This window comes from Lactuca serriola, chromosome 6 (assembly GCF_051521515.1).
Source record: "Lactuca serriola cultivar US96UC23 chromosome 6, Lser_US96UC23_V15, whole genome shotgun sequence".
NCBI lineage: Eukaryota > Viridiplantae > Streptophyta > Magnoliopsida > Asterales > Asteraceae > Lactuca > Lactuca serriola.
The window spans coordinates 34,481,181-34,503,388 of record NC_136413.1 but is presented as its reverse complement, the minus strand read 5'-3'; the positions used below and the strand labels follow the sequence as shown (position 1 = coordinate 34,503,388).

At 36.3% G+C, this 22,208-nt stretch overlaps 1 protein-coding gene across 4 annotated transcripts in view; it reads left to right on the top strand.

Moving 5' to 3' along the window:
* The first annotated feature begins 4,662 nt into the window (after positions 1 to 4,662).
* Positions 4,663 to 22,208, top strand: part of LOC145058321 (uncharacterized) — a 31,873-nt gene continuing 14,327 nt past the window's right edge. The window contains exon 1 of one of the 4 annotated variants that reach the window (XM_079006242.1): positions 4,663 to 4,963. In XM_079006242.1, the coding sequence (XP_078862368.1) occupies positions 4,882 to 4,963 (82 nt within the window). In that variant the 5' untranslated portion in view covers positions 4,663 to 4,881. The remainder of the gene's footprint in view (positions 4,964 to 22,208) is intronic. The other 3 variants (XM_079006241.1, XM_079006240.1, XM_079006239.1) reach the window with 3 other exon arrangements.

The window sequence follows — 22,208 nt, the reverse complement described above, 5'->3', positions numbered from 1 at the left end:
ATTTATATCCACGCGTAGGTATTAACAGGTACTATAACTTTCATTTAGAATACTTTTGTTAAAAACTGTTATATTTTTTATTCCATTTTTATAAATAAATTAATAAATATAAAATCATTATTTTTATAAAATCGTTTGCTATCGAAATAAATTGAGGATTTCATCGTTACCTTCGATTATATTTTCAAATAATATAATATTTAACAAATGTTACAAATATTCATTAAATTCTCTCAAACTAGGGCTTTGATACCAATTTGTAATGCCCCTATTTTACAACCTAATTTTTTCATTTTTATATATTAAAGTATATCAGAGTGTAATTGCATTATACGGAAACATGTTGCGAATGCGCGTGTGTACAGTCGAACATTTCCCTTCACATGAGTCAATGAAGTACCTGAAAAACATTTATATAATCAACATGGTAAGCGCTAGGCTTAGTGAGTTCCTCAAAATACCATATGTCACAATACATATACATGCATACAAAAAATAGCTCACGATATGTCAACAAAATGTGTATCTTAGATTAAGCGGGCTTATAGGCTCCCAACCTCTTTAACCGTTCCGCCATCATCTCCTAACTAAATCTACACGGGCCTATAGGCTCCCGGCCTTTGTAACCGTGCCACAATCACCCCTATCTAAGTCTAATATCACAACAATTACGCACATAGGGATTGCACTTTAGATTCTATGTGCACGGTTATAGTTTCCACTCTACCAGTTTACACTTAAGCTTATAAAGACTATTCTATCAACTATACTTTACTAGTTCTCTATCCTAACATACATGGACATGTATAGTAATACATAGTATAATGAGATAACGCACCTGAACAGTTACTCAGATGATTCACAGCTATATGGGTGATCCTACTAGCGGTAATGCGCCTGACAAAAATTAACCTATAATAGTACAATTTATTAATCCCTATGACAATATGATGATGAAAGCTTAATCTTTCACTAATCCCAATGTCAGAGTTTTCCCAGAAATCATAATGCCATAAAAATTGGATGTTGTGTACGGTCACGCCTTCGCCTTCCCGTGATCATCTGAAGTACCTAAAATAGTAAACTAAAATCGTAAGTCAAAGCTTAGCGAGTTCCCCTAAAGTACCACCACATAAACATAACCAACAACAACATGCACTTCGTCTCGGGCCCACAGCTCATATATGGCTTGCTCCCAGGCCCACAGTATGAGTCCGACATGCCTATCGGCCCACAACTCATATTTGGCTTGCTCCGGAGCCCACAACATAAGTATGGCATGTCTATCGGCTCACAACTTATATCTGGCTTGCTCTAGGTTTTGTTGGCTACCGCACAAAGTAGGATCGCCTCAACCCAACCAACCATTACATGTCGACATATACATAACAGATAAACAAATATGCAATCCACAGACAACAACAAATACACATGATCATGCATATCTACTACTCATCCAAATACCCATATGTCACTATCCTATATATCCAGGATATATAAACTGGTGGGTCGACATTGGTGCCTTTAACCCATGGTATAGTGAGGAAAACTCACCTCAGAAACTAAACACTAGCTGATGAGGTCCTGACTCCGAATCTCAGCTCAAACTGACAACTAATCATCAAAATGACCAATCTCCTAGACATAAACCAAAATACCCAAAATACCCTTAATTCAAACTTCGCCAAAGTCAATAAAACAACTGAATCAACCCAGCCAAGTCAACGCAATCGAGTCGACACAGTGCACATAAGCGGGGCGTACTCTAGATGTATGTGGAGCGTACTCATTCGTTGACCGGAACGGGGTAGCTGACCGAGTACATTGGGCGTACATATAGGTACACACGACGTACTCTCAGGGTTTTCTCTTTTCCCGTTAAGTGCTTAATACTCCGACTTAATGCGTCCAATTGAAGATCCATGGCCAAAATATCACTAAGTGTTGTAAAGTTTCCAACTTTATGACCTTACATGCTAAATAAGTGCTTAAAACATCAAAAATCCACATCTTAATGGGTTAAGGCCTTTAATAACATGCATGGGACAAAACTAACCAATAAGACTCCATTGTTATAGCTTAAGACCACTCCTAAGGTCTGAAAGGACGACTTAATGGGTCAAGAACATGACATGCTCAAGGTTCACCATTTTGGGACAAAAAGTGTCTTAAAAGAACAAAATGTAGATCTACATGATGAAGTGGTAAAGTTGCAAGCTTTATACCTTCAAGAGGTTGCAAAAAAGGTAGAAATTCCAGATCCAAAGTACCTCACTCCTCCAACATGGTCTCTACTTGCTTTCTTCTTCTTCAAAGCATAAAACACACACACTCAAGCTTAGAAATGCATCACAAGATGGATTAGGGTTGCAAAAATGTTTTAAGATGATGGAGGCCGATGAAGTAGAGGAGAATGGGGCTATAATTGGGTTTAAATATGAGCCAAACCCTAAAAATTAGGGTTTGCTTAATCCTTACGTACGCCATGAGTACGAGGTGTACGCCCAGCGTACTAAGGCATGCCCTAGTATGCTCAGCGTACATATGTACGCACCGCGTACTCCTCAAAGTCCCAATTTACTAAAATGCCACTAAGGGTTCTTTTGCACTCATTTTCTCACTTAGGGACCAAACTACAATATAATTAAATTATAGGGTAAAAAATTAGAAGTACCTCATCATTGGGATGTTACATTATTTATTAATAACAACAACTATGAATCAATGCTGTAAAAATCGCTCGACGGCCGACTGGGGTCAAGCGTTTAATCTATTTGGCGTAGATTAATCGGGGACCATAAATTACTAATAAAATATTTTAAAACTTAATATATCCTAAGAAAACATAGTATTTGAGAATTTAAAATTTTTAAATTTTTAAATTTTTAAATATTTGGTATAATATTTGAAAATTTGAATATTTAAAATTTTAAAATTTTGAAGTTTTGTAAATCTTAGTGTAATATTTGAAAATTTAAAAATTTTCAAATCTTCCCGCCAAGGACTGCCGATGACCGCCAAGGACTGCCGATGACCGCCTAGCCTGAGTTTGACCGATATTAACCAATTTCCGCCAAGCACCCCTAATCGTATCAGTTGCAGACCGCCTAGCGCCTAGGCTGCCGCCTAGGCCGATATTTACAACACTGCTATGAATATAAATATAAGTTACACTCGAAACGTAGCTTAACTTATAGAGAGTTCCTGGTGATCACCCGAAAATTCGCGGGCAGGACTTCGATACCGAATACTTCTATTTGCTCATCTCACTTTCTCGGAGCTTTACTAAAGTACTCCAAAATCCCAGAAAGATCGAACTCGAGGCGGAGATGAGAGAGTTTGGAGTGAGGGTGGTGTGGGAAATGAAAGAGACCGAAGGCTTCTATTTATAGTTGGAGTGTTCGTCGCGCACCATAGATGCGCGCCTTGCATCTTGTTGGGGTTGATAACGTGGCTTCAGTCAAAAGGTGACACATGGCAAAAACATGGTGGGCCGCGTTGGGCGGTCTTTGCGCGCCACATAACGCATGCGTACTCGTGCGATTTTCTGATTTTTGTAAATTCCGTAACTTCTTCATGCGGGCTTCATTTTCGGCGTACTTTATATCTATGTGTGGCTATTGACGAGATCGACAACTTTCATTTAGACTCAATCGACTAATTTTCACTTTATTTTTAAAGTTTTTCTTTAACAGGCTTAGACTCTTAAAACCGGTATAAGAATCATAACTCATATGAATTCTGTTCTCGACTGTCTTTATAACGACATAATTATATGGACAAAATCTTCAACTCTTGTTTAGATTGTTTTTCCCAACAATCGACCAATCTCCATTTCGGTTTCTGTGTCTTACAATGATATGCTGAAACTTCTAAAAATCATAATTTCCTTATAAGAAATCAGATTTGAACGTTCTCTACATGCACACTTTCGGTTTTGTGATTACAACGACTTTCATCAAGACTCTTTATCATAAATAGTCTTCTACAAGAGGAAAAATTTTGACTTTCAAAATGCAAATAGGTTAGTTTGACAACCATTTATGTTTTTTATAATCTATTTATATTTACCACCACTATACACTAAATTTTGATATTTTTTGTAGTTTAAGCAAATTTGTTTACGTATACGTTAGGGATTTGATTCCGACAAGAACATGTTCAAGTGATAAACAAAAAAATTAATCTTGCTATATATAGTGCTATTGTTAGAAAGTGATTATTGTACTATCTAATTACATGCCCGTTAAATAGAGATAATGCAACGAACTCTAGGATTTCTTCTCGTCTGGTTTGTGGTAGAATCTATTGAAGAAAGATATCCAATCGAATCAGTTAGCTGTACTGTGTATCTTCATATCTACCCCTTATAATTATAGCTTTGTAGAAAAAGTAGCCATAGCTGGGCCAGGGTGCATGTATCAAATGCTATCCTTGGTAATACAGAACCATTACTTTCATTTACTTCAAGTACCATAAACATAAAGGACACATGATGCTTTATCATCTGGAAAATGGACGAAATAGTAAATTGAGATCCAGATAAAGTATGATCATGGTCTGTGTGTGTGTATCAGAGAGAAATTAGTCCTCCAATTACTCTATATTTAGCGCTACTACTTTATCAACTAATCACTTTAACAAAAAAAAAGTTCCTTGTTTCTGGTTGTGTTAGAATTAGTTGTAGTGGTGATTGGTCATATTGGTGAACTTATGAAATACTAGACTTGGTGATTTAAAAGCATTGCTTTCATTTACTTCAAGTAACATGGAAGGACTTTCTCTATTCGAAGTAGCCTTAAACGTGTGTTTAACCTTCATTACTTCTATAACCCATCTGCTGAATACTCATTTGTTCCATATAGGGAAAAAGGTGCTAGTATGGTGGCGACACTTGGGAAGAATGCTAAATTTTCTCAATTCGATATAAATGATGATAAATCCCTGGAATCTGCTTTGACTGGTGCGTTATTTCTTCAAAAATTAATGAAAACTTGCATTGTTTCTACGACTTGATAGTTGATATTCATCATGGATCAAGTTATGTGTTTCTTTTCTTGTGGACTCTTTATATATATATATATATATATATATATATATATATATATATATATATATATATATATATATATATATATATATATAGGAATGAGTTCTATGGAAAACAAATAATTAGGGCAACATCTACCGGAACCAATAATCAAATGACACGTATCCATTTCTTTCTTCACAAGTAATGTATTGTGGAAGTTATTGTAGAAGTGATGTGTTGTCATGTATTCATTTGTTCAAATATTGTTGCCCTAATCATTCATTTTCCATATAACTCTTCCCTATATATATATATATATATATATATATATATATATATATATATATATATATATATATATATATATATATATATATATATATATATATATATATATATATATATATATATATATATATAATGTGGATGACATTTATTGTATGAACAAGATAATTCTAGACCAATCATTTTGAGGGTAATATAGAATTTTTTGAAATTTTTATAGAATATATAAAACAATTATGGATTCAACTTTAAAATCGTTTTATGTGTAATATATACTTTTCTATATCCTAATTTTAGGGGAGTAATTATTCAAATCCATAAATTTAAGAAATTTATCCAAGATCAAAATAATTATATTAATTATTTTCTGTAATACTTAAAAGAATATTTTTATATATTCGATGAAATAACAATAGAATAATAAATAATTACAACAATAACAGAGAAATATTGAAAAATCAAACAATTCTTATTAGAAAATTACATCGAAAAAACTAGTATTCATAAAGAATGTGCAATATTCTTACAAAATGTGATGCATTTTTTAAAAGAATGTGAGGTCTTCTTAAAAAAATATATAACATATTCTTGATGTATGCCTCTAGAAAATGTAAAATACGTAACAAAATAAATTTAGTCTTCAGAATAAATTTGATCTTCTTCGATGGTCTATAGAATCAATTGAATCTTCTTCTCTTTGAAATAAAAGGATGGTTGTTACAATAATTCTTTTATGCAGTTAATCCACCTTCTTCTCACGCACTAAAAACAACCATAAAATCTGAACAATAACATGATTTATCGTGTAAATTGAATGGAAAGAGCCAAAATCCCTAACCCATTTAACAAAACTAGATACAAATATCAAAAAACTAATTCAAGTGCATACAATCAACTTGTTTCTTTCTCTCACTTATACAGAGAAACTAAGAAACAAAGAGAAACTAACAAAACTAGATACAAATATCAAAAAACTAATTCAAGTGCATACAATCAACTTGTTTCTTTCCATTTTGACCAGTAAGGCCACATCAGAGATCAGTGCCCCCTTCTTGTGTTCGGTGAAGTGCAAAATCCTACACCTTTAGCATGGCAGATTCCAGATGGACACTAGGGGAGGGTTGAAGTGCCTAGGGCTGAAGAAATAGCCTAACGATTTGTTGTAGAGGATCCATGTGTGACAACCATGTTGACTGCAAGTATGTTTTCCAGTTTAAATGAATACCTCTCAGTGTAGCTTGTAGTTATTGGCCTTTAAAAGCTTTAGCACCTCAAATGTGATGCCTATAATGTGTCACAAACACCAAATGCAATAGGAGGCTTATGAGAGAGAGGTTAGAAAGTACCAAATCGGTTATGGTTCACCTTTAGAATGCACTAGCCAATTTTGGGGGTTAAGGGGTGGGAGACAGGTTTAAGTGAGGTAAACAGGAGGAGGCTGTTTTTTATCGGGTTGTCTTGAAACTCAAGGAAGAAGGGTGGTATGGGTTCTATTCCTTCCGGAAGGGTGTCAACATAGTATGCAATCGATGCCTTTCTATCTATTTGAATCACACACATAAAAAAAGACGTATATGGAGTAGGTTAGGGTTAATCAGTTAGTCAAAGAGATTTGGTCAAAAAGAATTTAGGTAACATCCAAGATTTAAGGGATTTTGGATATATATGATGCTTAGCTTTTGGTTTCTAAAAATGATTATATATAAAGTTCCAATAATATCCTTATATGAATTATTAATTATTTATGTTTTTTCTAAAATCTCATTGGTCCCTACGTCCACACAGTAAATATTCATCCACATATGAACCTACCTCTTTCTCTTTCTCTCTCTTTTTAGAAACCAAAAGCTAATCATCATATATATCAACTTGTTTCTTTCTCTCACTCATACAGAGAAACTAAGAAACAAAGAGATAAAAGAGACTAGAAACTTTGGGAATACTCTGAATAAATAATTGTAAATGATATTGTCTCAAAATCAAAGGCAAAAGAAATCGATTAAATACAAAATCGGGCGTCAGTTGTAGCCTCTATCTTGTGGAGTGTCAATGAATCAATGTATGTTCTTATGAAAAATAACAAGAGAACAAAATTAAGTAAGAGAAGGCGAGATGAGATGAGGTGAAGTATAAAGATATAAATATAAACTCAAAAAATGAAATTCTTACTAGATGATGTGGTTTCAAGAGGATCTTCTACCCACTCCCACTTATCGATATCTCTCTTAAATTTATCAGCCTTATGTGATTTTCGATCTCCACCTGTAGCTATATCTCTTTCTTTGTGTCTTTCGCTTTTGATTAGGCGCCTGCAATGGTGGTGGTCGACTATATTGTTGGTAGTCATCAGGAAGGCGATGGAGGTGTGGGAGACAGGTTTAAGTGAGGTAAACAGGAGGAGGCTGTTTTTTATCGGGTTGTCTTGAAACTCAAGGAAGAAGGGTGGTATGGGTTCTATTCCTTCCGGAAGGGTGTCAACATAGTATGCAATCGATGCCTTTCTATCTATTTGAATCACACACATAAAAAAAGACGTATATGGAGTAGGTTAGGGTTAATCAGTTAGTCAAAGAGATTTGGTTAAAAAGAATTTAGGTAACATCCAAGATTTAAGGGATTTTGGATATATATGATGATTAGCTTTTGGTTTCTAAAAATGATTATATATAAAGTTCCAATAATATCCTTATATGAATTATTAATTATTTATGTTTTTTCTAAAATCTCATTGGTCCCTACGTCCACACAGTAAATATTCATCCACATATGAACCTACCTCTTTCTCTTTCTCTCTCTTTTTTCTCTCTTTGTATGTCTCTCTCCCTCTCTCTCTCTCTTTATATATATATATATATATATATATATATATATATATATATATATGACAGTTCACTTGAGATTCTAAAAAATAGAGATCTTGAGATTCAACCTCAGCTACATATTTCTCATTTGTGATTCTAACGCTCTAGCGTACTGTTAGCAAAGGAGTATGCCTAATCATAAATGATTATATACCAGAGATGTATAATCATATATGATTATACATATTTATACATATATGTCTAGTCATAAATGATTATACATATATGTTTGTTCACAAATTGAGAAATCATAAATGATTATGGTTGTTGGTGGAAGAGGATGTGGTAGTGGCAGAGGCGGCGGCGGTATAGGTAATGGAGGTGGCAGTGGTGAGGTCGGTTGGTGGTAGATGTGGTTGTAATGGTGGTGGGGAGGAAAAGGAATGAGCAACGTTGAATATTCGTTTAAGATTATAAATCACTCGCCGCGCCAATACGCCAGAGCTAGAGCGGCAAATGAGAAATATGTGACTGAGATTGAACCTCAAGATCTATATTTTTTTTGGAATCTCAATGGAACCTACTTCTATCTCTCTCTCTCTCTCTCTCTCTATATATATATATATATATATATATATATATATATATATATATATATATAAGAGTTCAATTAATAAAAAAAAATTGAGTACAAAGGAATAAATCTCAACTACATATTTATTTTGTTGGGCAAAAGACTTGGTTGTACCAACTAAATTGGGCAAGTGTATACATGTGTATTTTCAAACAAAATATGTTTCCTTAAACTATGTTAATAATTAGTTTAATATATACAAAATTTATTTTTTTGTTTTTATTTAATTTTTAAGAAGCTACTTTTTTTTCGAAAAACAATTTAAATATATCAAAATTCATATTTTTTTATTCTTTGTTAATAGACATCCATATTGATGTAGTTTTAAGATAAAATAAAAATGTTAATTTTTTTATAGTTTCAGCATCTTTATCCAACTGGAGCCTTCCCACTACCAGAAGCACAACCCAAAACATTTAATCCAAAACTGAAAGCAAAAAGCTTAGTGGATTCCCAGAATACCGTTATCAACAACATATAAACAATGCATATAAATAATGGCTTACAACCCCTTGTCATTTCACTAATAACATGGCTTATGGCCTCTCGCCATTCCACTGATAACATATGTATCTGGACTCATGACCTGTCATCATTTCTTTGTCAACACGAGTCCAAAGGCTCATGACCTCCCACTGTTGTCATCAACTCCTCGATATACATATAAATGAAACATATAAGTAGGTAATGAATCATACATTAGACTTTGCTGAACTACTCATATCATTCTACTCTAAAAATCCTCATATCCTATCATACAAGGATATACATTGTATCACATAATATAGTGAGAAAACTCACCTTAATTTGAAAAGATGATTGTAAACACTTGCGGATGCTCGGAAGTCAGCTAAACAAACCACCTAAAGGGTCAAACCTCAATCTACAACTAAGAACCTCCAATTTAACCAAAAGTCAAACTGGTCAAAAATTTAACGGTCAAAGTCAACGTCCCTTACGTCGCTACCAGGTCCTGGGTCGCGCTATAGTGACTAAACGCCAAAATAGTCATGATTGGCCTTTTCAACCCTCGTCACAATACTCAAAGAACCGTGTTGCGATTCACGTCCAACCAATTTAACCCTCTTAAATCTTTATTCTAGAGCTCTAAAGCTCATATCTAAATCGGCTAATGTCTAGCATGGATAAAGTTTCCAACTTTATTCATTTCTTAGGCTCAAACTTGCTAGATCTAAAACCCTAATGCTCAAAATACCACTCACACACATGACACTCTCTCACAATGGTTAAGGTTTATGTTTCCAAGAGAATGATGCTACAAAGACACGAACCCTGGAATTGTTAAGATCATTATATAGGGCCCAAGCCCTGGGATCTAGAGTTTTGAGCCCAACTGTCATCGTGTTGTGGTCCACACCAGATTACGTCGCTACTTAAATGACATGGTCGTGCCACAACCTTTTATAGATCACGTCAGTCTTCCGAAAACATTAACACCTTAAACTTATTTTAAAGTTAACACAAGAGCATTACAAACCTGGACAAGTTGTTACAATTCTCCCCCACTTTGACTAGATTTCGTCCTCAAAATCGGCCTCAACAAAATAATCAGTATAATAATGGTGCATCTCCTCCTCATGCTCCGACGTACATTCCATATCCTTTCAGTATTTCCATTGCATCTTCACCAACCCAATAACCTTATTACACAAGGTCTTCGTCTTTCTCTCTAGAACAACAACTAGTCTCTCCACGTAGTTCAGACGCTCATCAATCTAAATGTCCCCCGAAGGTACTACTGTCATCACATTCGTAACACACTTCCTCAACTAGGGAACATGGAATGTTTTATGGATCTGACTAAGCTCCCCAGGTAGATCCAAACGATAGGAAACCTTGAGTATAGGAGCAAGAATCCTGAATGTTCCAATAAACGTAGGGCCCAGTATGCGCTTCTTCTGAAACCAGATGACGCCCTTCTAAGCCAACACCTTTAAAAAGACAATATCTCCCACTTAAAGCTCTAACTTGAAGTGAAGCCTATTTGCGTAGCTCTTCTGGCAGCTCTGCGTTGTCCGCAGTCTCTCTTGAACTCGCAAAATAAGCTCAATAGTCCTAAGCACAACATCGGTGCTCTCTATAACTCTCTTACTAAACTCTCTACAAGAAATTAGGGTCTGACACTTTCTCACATAGAGCAACTCCAAGGGAGGCATGTCGATACTCAAATGAAAAATGTTGTTCTAGGAAAATTCTACCAACAAAAGATAATAATCTCATCTCCCACCAAAATCGATTATAAAAACTCTCAAAAAATCCTCTAGGATCTTAATCGTCCTTTCACTCTTATTGTCTGTTTGTGGATGGTACGTTGTACTAAAGTGAATTTATGTGCCCAAATCCTCACTACTTCTAGAACTTGTAAGTAAAACTCATATCCATATAGGAAATCATAGAGACTGGCACACCATGGCATGTAACTACCTCCCAGACGTAAATATCAACCAATTTTTCAGCTGAAAAACTCTCTTAAATGGCAATAAAATGAGCACTCTTGGTCAATCGGTCCATATGACATCCCCATTTTCACGGCTAGAAAAGACCGATTTGTTTATGCTTTATTTAAAAATGAGCACTCTTAGTCAATCGGTCCAATAAAATGAGCACTCTTGGTCAAACTTTCTCTTTTTTCCAACTTCAACCTAGTTGGTGGCTCTATTCTTGATCATTTCTTCAACAGACTTAACAGCCCAAGTAGCCGCCTCGAGGGTAGGTGTCTGGCGTACTGGCGCAACATATTCACATGGTAGTCCCTTTGTATACTTATCGACTTTCGTTAGTTCGTCAGGGACAATGCGTAAAGCAAATTCCATCTTGTCGGTGAAGGCATTGGTGTATTCGTCAATAGACATATTGCCCTTATTCAACGTTAGGAATTGATTCTCTAGCTCTAGCAGATTTTGGGCCGAGCAGAACTTTCTTTTGAAATGCACCAGGAACTCTGCCTAAGTCAGCTGCAGTGGCTCATTGGGACTCATGATCTTTCCCAAAGTGTTCCACCAGCAAACAACGCCACCCCTAAATTGATGCACTGCATATGTGATTTGTAGCTTGCCTTTGCATCCACATGTAATGAAAGCCAACTCCATCTCCGAGATCCAGTCCATAACTCCGATTGGATCCTATTTTCTAGTGAAATTCAATGGTTTGCAAGTTGTGAAATCCTTATACTTGCATCTGTTTCTCTCGATCCCTTCCTCTTAGTTATTCCTCCTAACCACTGGCTGTTCAGCTTGACCAACGGTTCTACTGTAATTTCTTCTTCTGACTGTCCATCATTTAGTATTGGTTGTTCAACGGGCATGGTAGGTTCATCCCGATTAAGCAACCTTTGCCTCATCTCCTCCCTTTGTTCAGCCATCATAGCCCGAATAATTGCTTGGACTCCTGCCATTGTGATTGGCTCGGGTGTAGCTGCTACCTCTGGTGCACGTTCAATCATAGGTTACTGATCAACATTTCCATTAGCCTTTCCTAATCTGCTTCAAGTTCTCACCATGTTGATCTATACAAGCAAATATGAACAAATTTAACCAAAAACAAAAGTAAAATACAAAATGTAAATTTTTTTTTGATTTCTCCCCCTTAAATTGAGCATGGGGAAGAAATAAAATAAATGCACAAAAATTAAAATAAATTTGTCTTTGAAATTAATCATTTTAAGAAAAGCTCAAGAGTATCGAAAGAATTCAAACCGAAAGTCAGCAATTGAAGACGCAAGCAACAACGAATTCAGCCTTAGCTGAGTTTCCATCTAGGAACAGATCCAAAAATTCTTCACATCATTAAGCACAAACCCCATTTGTGATCCTTTCCTTTCTTCCCTTTCCCGCAAAGGACACATACTCTCACTTGAAGTTTTGAGTGTTGTACAGTTGAGAGATGTCCCCTACCATGTGCTTGGAACAACCACTATCAACAAACCGAAGTTTGATGATATTCCTCCATAGCCGCTCCAGCACAGTGTGGGATTAGTTGGTCTTTGGAACCCAGTCCATTTTGAAACTAGGTTGACCTTTGTCATCAACGCACGGTACTCTCTCCCATGACATATCCTGTTTATCACAAACAGAAGATGAAGAAATATTAGAGTCATTAGGTGATTTGGGAGAGTGAACCTTTGGAACCCATCTATAGTCGGGTTTAACCCATTTCTTGTTTGAGCGGATGGGTGTCTCAACACTTGATTTTGAACTTGAATCCGATCGTTGAGATGACTTTGACCTAACCGGTATTGGTTTCACTGGAGCATCTCTTGGACTAGACTTCTTGTCCATCATTCCTTTCTTGACTTTGGGATTTTGATTCTTCTCCTTTTGCGCGTTCCAATCACCATTGTTTGAACGTGGCCTCAAATGGTTTCTTTTGAAGTATCTCCCTCTTGGCGCGTTCTACCAGCCTTGTGCGTAGTAGGGAACGTATGCACGATTTGGAAAATTTTGACCATTGTGTCCAGGTGTTCCACAGTGAAAACATGTCTTTTTCTTCACGTGGGAATTGTTTTTTCCTGCCCCTGGTGGCGTGCCCTTGTCTTGTCTCTTATTGTTCTCACAAGCACAGTTGCAACAGACACTCTGATTTGTTTGTTTTGTTGGCCTGTATTTACCAACAACAGGTTGATTACAAGCAACAGATTTAGAGTTCAAGGAGTCGTTTGTTTGTTCGGTAGTGTTCTCCTTGTTCTCATCCTCTACTACTTTACCTGCACATGAAGTAGAAGCATCGGAAACATTCACCTTAATAACCTCAGTAGGCCCAGATGGTTCAGTCTTAACTGAAGCTGGTTCAGGGAGTGGGCCAAACTGATTAGGTGTCTCTACCTCATTAGTCTCAAGGGGTGGGTTATAGTTGTCATTAAAGGGAGGTGGAACACTATTATACCCTAGACCTTAGTTTTATTATCTTTAAATTTTAGTTATTTTTCGATCATAGATGCAACTACCTCGCTTGACACATTGAATTTTTTAAAGTTAAAATCAACATTTTCAAAACGTATCTTCAATGTGTTAAGTTCCTCAGGACAACAACAAGTTCTTTCTGAAGATATGTATAAATGACACACTTGTTGTTGTAGTCCTCCCGTAGTTTCCTGAAGTCCTTAGTCTTGGCCTCTAGTTGTTCATTCAATGGTTTCTGGCATTTCCTAAGTTGGTACTTCTCCCATTTAAGTTCCTCATTCTCCCTCTTTATCAATTTAATTTATTCACGAAGAAATTTAATTATAGCTTCACAAGATTTAGTACATCAAACTTCATTGACCGGAATGTTTGAGGAACTCATTGTTTTTTTCTTAAATTGCCCTTTGACTTAAAAACTCAAAAGTCAACCTTAAAATTCAAATTTAAAAATTCGAACTTAAAAATCAAACTCAAAAAGTAAAACCGAAAAGCTAAATTTGAAAATATTAAAGTTAAACGAGAAAGTCAAAGTTTAAAGTCAAATGTCAAACTTAAAAGTCAAAGTCAAAATTTTAAGTCAAAAGTCAATTTAGAAAGTTAAAAATTAAAACCCAAAATTTTTGGTTGTAAATGAAATTTTAAAATAAAATAAATAAATAAATAAATAAATAAATAAAATTGAAGTTTGGGTTGAAAGTGTTAAAAATGCGAAATTTGGTCGAAACAGAGAAGCGTTAAGATTTAAAAAGGGAAGATGTTAAACGTGTGGTTTGTTTGCTCAAGTGGTAAGGGCTTTGGATGGTTACACAAAGGCCTTGGTTCGAAACCCGGCAACCCCCAAAAGTTTTTTGAATATTTCTGTGGAAGGCAGCGAACCCTCGTATGAATGCTTGGATCAAACATGCTATTGGGCCGCAAACGAGGCTGCTGAGCCGAGAACCCTTCTCGGTCGTATACGAACCGCAGACCGTGAACGAGACTGCATACCGTAAACCCTTGCAAACCACCGAGGATCAGCCGTGAACCCTTCTTCGTATCACGAAAAAACAACGTTTTTTCACCCTTTTTGCTCAAAAACTCGATCAAAAACGCGTTTTTATGAAAAACACAAAGAACAGACCCCTACTATTTTGCCAAGATCTATCCAAAAAACAAAAAATCCTTCAAGAAAAAGTGCAAAAACGCTCCAAATCTGGCTAAAATGATTGATACACTCCAAGCTCTGATACCAACTATAAGTCCCAAAGTTGCTTGATGTATCAATCAGATCCAATTGATTGTGCGGAATCACAATCAATTGGATGATGCAATATCAAAATAGAGAATAAGGAGAAGAAGAATTTGATGAATCTCTATGTATTGATATGATTAGAATGATGTTCCTTACACAATATTCACACGCACTTGCACCTTCTCTCAACTTTCTCTCTCTAGAACACCTTAGAGTACAGACACTTAAGCTCTTTTCTAGCCTCGTCCGTCCAGACTCTCATTACCATCTAACATCTATTTATATGGAACATGGTCCGTGAACAGGTTCACGGCCGTGAACCAGGTCACGGCCGTAAACACCCACCTTGGTCGTGAACAATTTTCGGTCCTAGACGGAAAATTACAATTGCCTAGAAAAGCAAAGTATAAACCATAATTTTTGACCCAATAGAGTACATCATGATCAAAACATCTACAGGTTGTGACATAGCTGTCAATGCTCATCTATATGGTACTAAGTCCATTGCCGCCAATGTTCACCTATAGGGCACTATGTCCATCACTGCCAATGTTCCTCTATAGATATAAAATACATATACAGTTTAAATCATTTAAAACATGCATAAGATCGTTCATCTAGCATATATATATCAAGTAAACAGATAATATGCACACATAGCACATAATTTATATAAAATACTTCATATATATGTGTAATATGAAAGTAACCATCCACTCACTTGTCAAAATGATGATTCCAAACTCGGGCAACGCTTCATTTCTAACGATTCTATTTTCCTTCGACGAAACCTAGCGTTATTGCTAAGTTTTAGTCTAATCTTTATTGTGACTAATTATTAGTCTAGATTTATCATTAACTCAAAGTCTACTTTCACGGTCTATTAATTAAGCAACAACCAGGTAGGATCATATCGAAGGTAGGGTCCGTTTGGTATACGAAGTATACTATTTGGAAATCCCAATTTAAACACCTCATTAAATCACAGCCTAGACATCATCCCCGTAAGTAGATAAATCAGTATAATGACTTGGAATCACTGATAAATCTTGTTTATAAGTTCATAATAATGATAATGAACTTAAACATAAGTTATATTTAAAGTAGGGTAATCATAACTCACTTACCAAGGGGTTTGGCTAGGAACCGGGCTCTGCGGGGGCAGAACTTCTGATGTGAAAGCTCTTCTTCTCGGAGCCTTCTGGCGCTCCGGGACTCGCCGCTAGCACTTTGAAGTTTCTAGGGATTGGGAGGGAGAGATTGGGATTGTTGAGAGAGAAAGAAGGGTTGTGGTGTGAAGAAATGGGGTGATATATGCCTCTATTTATAGGCTGCCAGTGCTGAGTACGCTGAGCGTACTCAAGAATTACACTGAGCGTAATGAGTTTTTAAGTGTTACGCTAAGCATGCTCAAAATTACGTTGGCATAATTAGGGGTGGAAAATCGTACTATCGTTTTGTGTTTTTGTCTGACACGACACGGCACGACAAAGTTTTATATAACACGAACACGACACGACACGATGTCGTGTTTTTTTTAAGTAACACTAAAACGAACGAATTAAAAAACGCTAAACACGACACGACACGAAAAATATATCATATACTAAAAACTAGTTTATTTAATGAATACTTTATCAAATATAACACGAAAATCACGACAAATACGACAAACATGAAAAACACGATAAAGAACTGCTAAATCGTGTCGAATTTTGAACACGAACACGACACGACACGACATCGTGTTTTTTTATAGTTAACACGAACACGAATTCAAATTTCAGTTTCGTCCCAATTTCGTTTCGTGTCGTGTATTTTTGTTGTGTCGTGTCATAAATTGCAACCCCTAGGCGTAATGTGCCACGTGTCGCGATCTCATGAAAAGTCGTGGGGAAGAAGGTGCGGCTCAAATTGTGTCACGTGTCACTCGCTGGTTACTCTAAAAACTAACTATCTACTAAAATCTGTAACTTTTGCATACGAGCTCCGTTTTTGACACTCTTTATATCGTGTAGTCGGGACTGTACCCTACAACTTTCGTTTAGACTCCGTCGTCTAATTTTGAATTTATTTTTAAAATTATATTTTTAACAGGCCCTGGACAGGTAAAGTCTGTTAAAAATTCATAAATTTGTTGTCCAACTTCCATTTTCGTCTGTATTTTTATTGTTGAGCTCCTTTTAACGAGATCTTTGATTCTCGTTTAGGTTGTGTCGGCTAAAAATTGGTCGATCTAAAATTCGAATTCCGGGTTGTGCACTACTATGCTAAATCTTAGAAAAATCATAACTTCCTCATACGAAGTCAGATTTTGACGTTCTTTTTATGTACCTTCTCGGTTTAACATATACTACGTCTTTTGTTTAGATTCCTAAGGCTAAAAAGTAATTTATCAAAAATTTATGTTTTACGTTACGCGGTGCTGTGCCGGTTTAGTCGTAAAACTTTGACGGGTCATAACTTCTTCGTTATAACTCAAATTTCGGCGTTCTTTATATGTACGAAACCCTTGTGACATATACTATGACTTGGTTAAGATTATTCATTCTAAATAATCTTCCATAAAAAAGTCATTTTGACGCTTATTGTCTCTATATTGACTAGCCCGAATCTACAGGCATTACAGTCCACAATGACCCAAATAGCATTCAAACCCAGATCCATCTTGGGTAACTTGGTAATGAAATCCATGGTGATTTTTTGCCACTTCCATAACGGGATATCCAAGGTCTGTAACTTGTCATGAGGCTTCTAGTGCTCAACTTTGACCTTCCTGAAGGTTAAACATCTATCGGCATACCAAGCCATGTCTTGCTTCATGTAGCACCACTAATAATCATGCCTCAAATCCATGTATATCTTTGTCTCCTCAGGTGAATTAAAAATTTGGAATTATGGGCCTCCTCCATTAAGGTTTGTCGGGCCCCACATGTAGAAGAAACCCAAACTCTACCATGTATAGTTAATAAACCCCAACAATCGATATCAAATGTTGAAACATGACCAACTGCCCTCTCACTTTTCCGGTTCTCTTCCTTGATTGCCTCAGCGTATAATCGCATAATCATTTCTAACAATGGAGTAACAATGGCCATCCTTAAACATAGATCTAGAACGAGTGTGTTGGTCGCCTTCCATCTCAAAGAATCAGCCACCATGTTGGCATTACCCGAATGATACAAGATCTCACAATCACAATCCTTCACCATATCGAGCCATCTACGTTGTCTCATATTCAGATTTGGCGGGTCCATAAAATATCTCAAACTCTTATGTTCCATGTAGATAGTACACCTAACCCCACACAAATAATGATCCTAAATCTTGAGGGAAAAAACCACTACCCCCAACTCTAATTAACGAGTCGAATGACTAGCCTCATGAGGCTTTAATTGTGTCACACCCCAAAATCGAATACGGCGGAATACGTTCTGGGGTGGAGGATGTCATGTACAGTATCATAAGAATTGCATAATAGTAAAAACAAGCGACAACAACCATTGCATATATATAGTAAATTTAATTACAAACGTGTTCTGTAAAGTTTCATAGACACCAAAAGTATAACAAAATAAAAGATGGGTCTTGTATGTGCTCCATATTCTCCAAAAGTTGCACCTGTACTTGTCTATCTTTGACTTGAGGATACAAGTTATTTTGAAAACGAGTATCAGCATAAAGTTGGTGAGTTCATAAGAATTTAGTGTCTTTGTTGTATAAAAGTGTTTTCGAACTTATAGAATAAATTCTGAAATTTGTGTTTATAAGTAGTAGAAATCCCTAGAAAGTCCTATATTTTCCAGAAAAGTACTTTGTAAGTTAAATCCTTTGAGTTGTGTGTAAGCATTATCATTGAAAACCTTCAGTTGTAAAAGTACAGTAATAAATCTCATGTGAGTAACATAGGTGAAGAAAAGTTATGCCTGTTAACAGTAGTAGTGGTGCAAACTTCCATTAGTAATAGATATTTACTTACTTCGGGATGTTAGCTTAGACTTAGGTCTTAGTGTATTATGTTAGATAAAGGTGTAACCCCTCAGGTGACCAGACTAAAGTGATAATAGAGAACCCGATGACGTTCCCGGTCATGCGTAGTGTAGTGATGTAGTGCCACCCTTGAGCCTAGTCGGCTCGGACTGTAGCTAGCAGTCGGGATGTAATAGTGTCTGCCCCATATAGATCTATACGTGTAGTGTTGCCTTCCAACCGGAAAGCCCTGGTCACATGTTGTAAGCGCAGTAGAGTGTCTTATAGAGGGATAATGTGTTATATTCTGGATTCGTGTATTCTTCGGTATTATAGTACAATAGTCTTTTGTATAGTTCTTAGAGTGTTCTCTTATACGTGTATTAACTTGTAGTAATAGCCATTATAGTGAATATAGCAGTAGTAGAAATAACGAGTAGTAGTCTTAGCTATACTTATTATAGCTAACTAGAGTGTATGATATCCTGCCTTTGAATAACAAAGGTATTGAGTGAGATGAAGACTTTCATATCTAACACAAATATATATGATATATAACTAAGAAATCAACGACAGTCGGACGGATAACCGATACCCTAAGACCACATCAAACAAGAACAGGAAATAAGGCGAGTTATCGGTCGTAAGTCCTTCAAGCCTTACTTATATAAATATATTAGTGTAGATATATTTTAAAAAGAAAAGTAATTTAAACACAGTTTTAAAAGCAGTTTAATAACAATTTAATCTTAAAAATGCATTTGATAATCAACTAAAACAGTTTTATTGGTAAACAGCTAGAAGTGTAGGAAAATCCCTATTAATGATAATTTGTGAATCACATATGATTTAATAATAAAAACTTGTAGAATTTATACTTGTATCCCCCCCCCCTAAAACATGTAAAAAACATTTAAAAAGGTTTATTAAAGGGTATGAACTCACCTGAAATGAGTAGATCGGGTGGAAGTGTCGGATGCGCGTTTGGTGTCAAGTAGAGACTTGTACACCCTTTATGACCCTAGCAACATATGAAGACATATGTTTACAAGTAATTAGTGATTTAGACTCTAATTATACACATATAGTCATCCTGATGTGATTAAAGGTCTTATGGCTGAGTGCTAGAAGGCTAAAGAGTTGCAAGGAAAGAGTATAAGACCTCACCATGGAGTTTACTCTCCTAAAACTCACCTTAAGTGAGTTTACGGTTGGGAGACCACATCCCCCATGAGTTTACGGCCGTAAACTCATGGGAGGAGTGTTTTTGAGTGTTTTCAAGCCTTATCTGGTTCTAGAAGTGGTTCTAAGGTAATATACAAGACTATATGGGTGTTTAAGGTTCCAAAAGTGTACTCCCTTGGAGTTTACGGTCCAAGGACCACTCATAGGGAGTTTATGGCCATAAACCCCATGGTTTATGGTAGTAAACTCTTGGACACCTCCAATCTTTGATTACAAGGCTCTTGGCTCAATCCTAACATGTTCTAGTGAGGGTATAAGGCTCTTTAGGGGACTTAAACTCTTATTTGGCATGTTTTAGGGGAGTTTACGGTCTAAGCATATGCTTGGGCCGTAAACTCTAGTTTGCCCCTCAAATGTTGATGTTTAGGTGTTCCAAGTCCGAAATAGCAAGTCCCTAAGCCATATCTTAAGCCTAAATGTGGTTTGGAAGTGTTTTGGGCTTGATTTGCAAGCTTAGAGGGTGTTTACGGTCTAAGCATGTGCTTGGACCGTAAAACCACTTTTAAGCCCTAAAAATGGATGATTCAAGGTCCAAACACTTCTAGGTTAAGTCCAAAGCTAGTTTCTAGGCTTAAGGTGAAGAAATTTGGCACTTTTGACAACATTTTAGGTGTTTACGGCCTAAGGAGGTTCTTAGGCCGTAAACTCCTCCTTTTCAGCCTTCTAACATGATTTTTAAGCTAAAACACGAATCAAAGGTGCCTAGAACAAGTTAGGGTAAGAGAACTTACGTTTTGGAGGCGGAAACTTGCGGTTTTGAGGCGAAATCGAACTTGAGGAGAGTGAGTAGAGAGAGAAAGTGGGTCTAGAGTGGTAAAAGGTTCCTATGGAGTTCCCACCCTCCTTTATATAAGGCTTGGGTGTTGTATCCGGTATTCGACTACCCGATACTTATGTTTAACGAGGTTTAAACTGTTTACCCGGTTAAATGGTCGTAATAAAAATAAACTTTTTCCAACTAAAGGGAAATGAAATTTACGAGTTTTATTTATTTTGTTACGACAATATTAACATAAAATACAAATAAATAAAACATTTATTTATTTGTCGACCCCAATTTAACGGAACTTTTATAAAATAGAATATTCTATTTAACGGAAACGGGTTATAATGACGGAAATAATTTTGGGTTGTCACAAATTGTCTCAAAGCATACGCAATCACCTTGCCTCATTGCATGAGTATGACCCCCAAATAGGTGATTGATGCATCACAATAAACCACAAAATCATCAACGCCCTTGGGAAGGGTCAAAGTTGGTGCTTCATATAAATTTTGGTTCAGAGTCTCAAAAGCGACATGTTGTTCCTCACTACATCTAAAAACAACATTCTTCTCCGTTAAGCGAGTCAAGGGCACTATTTTCTTGGAAAAATCTTGAATAAACCACCTATAATACCCAACCAATCCCAGAAAATTCCTAATCTCGAAAGGAGTCTTAGGGACCCCCAACTGCATCACTGCCTCGATCTTGGTCTGATCGACCAAGATGCCACTCTTATTGACAAGATGCCCAAAGAATTGAACCTCGCTCAACTAAAACTCGCATTTGGAGAATTTGGCATACAAAATATCCCTCTTTAAAACCCCAATAACCTCCCACATGTACTTAACATGCTCATCCTTGGTCTTAGAGTAGACCAAGATATAATCAATGAATACAATCACGGATCAGTTAAGAATCGGTCTACACCCTCGGTTCATTAGATCCATGAATGTTGGCAGTGTATTGGTGAGTCTAAACGGAATCGCCATGAACTCGTAATGACCATAATGAGTTCGAAAAGCCATTTTTAGCACATCCTAATTCTTGACCATCGTCTGATGGTAACATGATCTTAAATCAATCTTGGAAAACCAAGATACACCTTGATGCTGGTTAAAAAACCATCAATCCTTGGTAGTGGGTAATACTAATAATTCTTCACCATGAGCTTCTTAAGCTCCCTCTAATCAATTCACATCCTATGCAACTCATATTTCTTCTTTACAAACAAGATCGATGCTCGCCATGGTGAACTGCTCGGTCAGATAAACTCCTTTTCCAAAATCTCCTGAAACCGAGTGAACAACTCATACCTAAAGTGGTGCA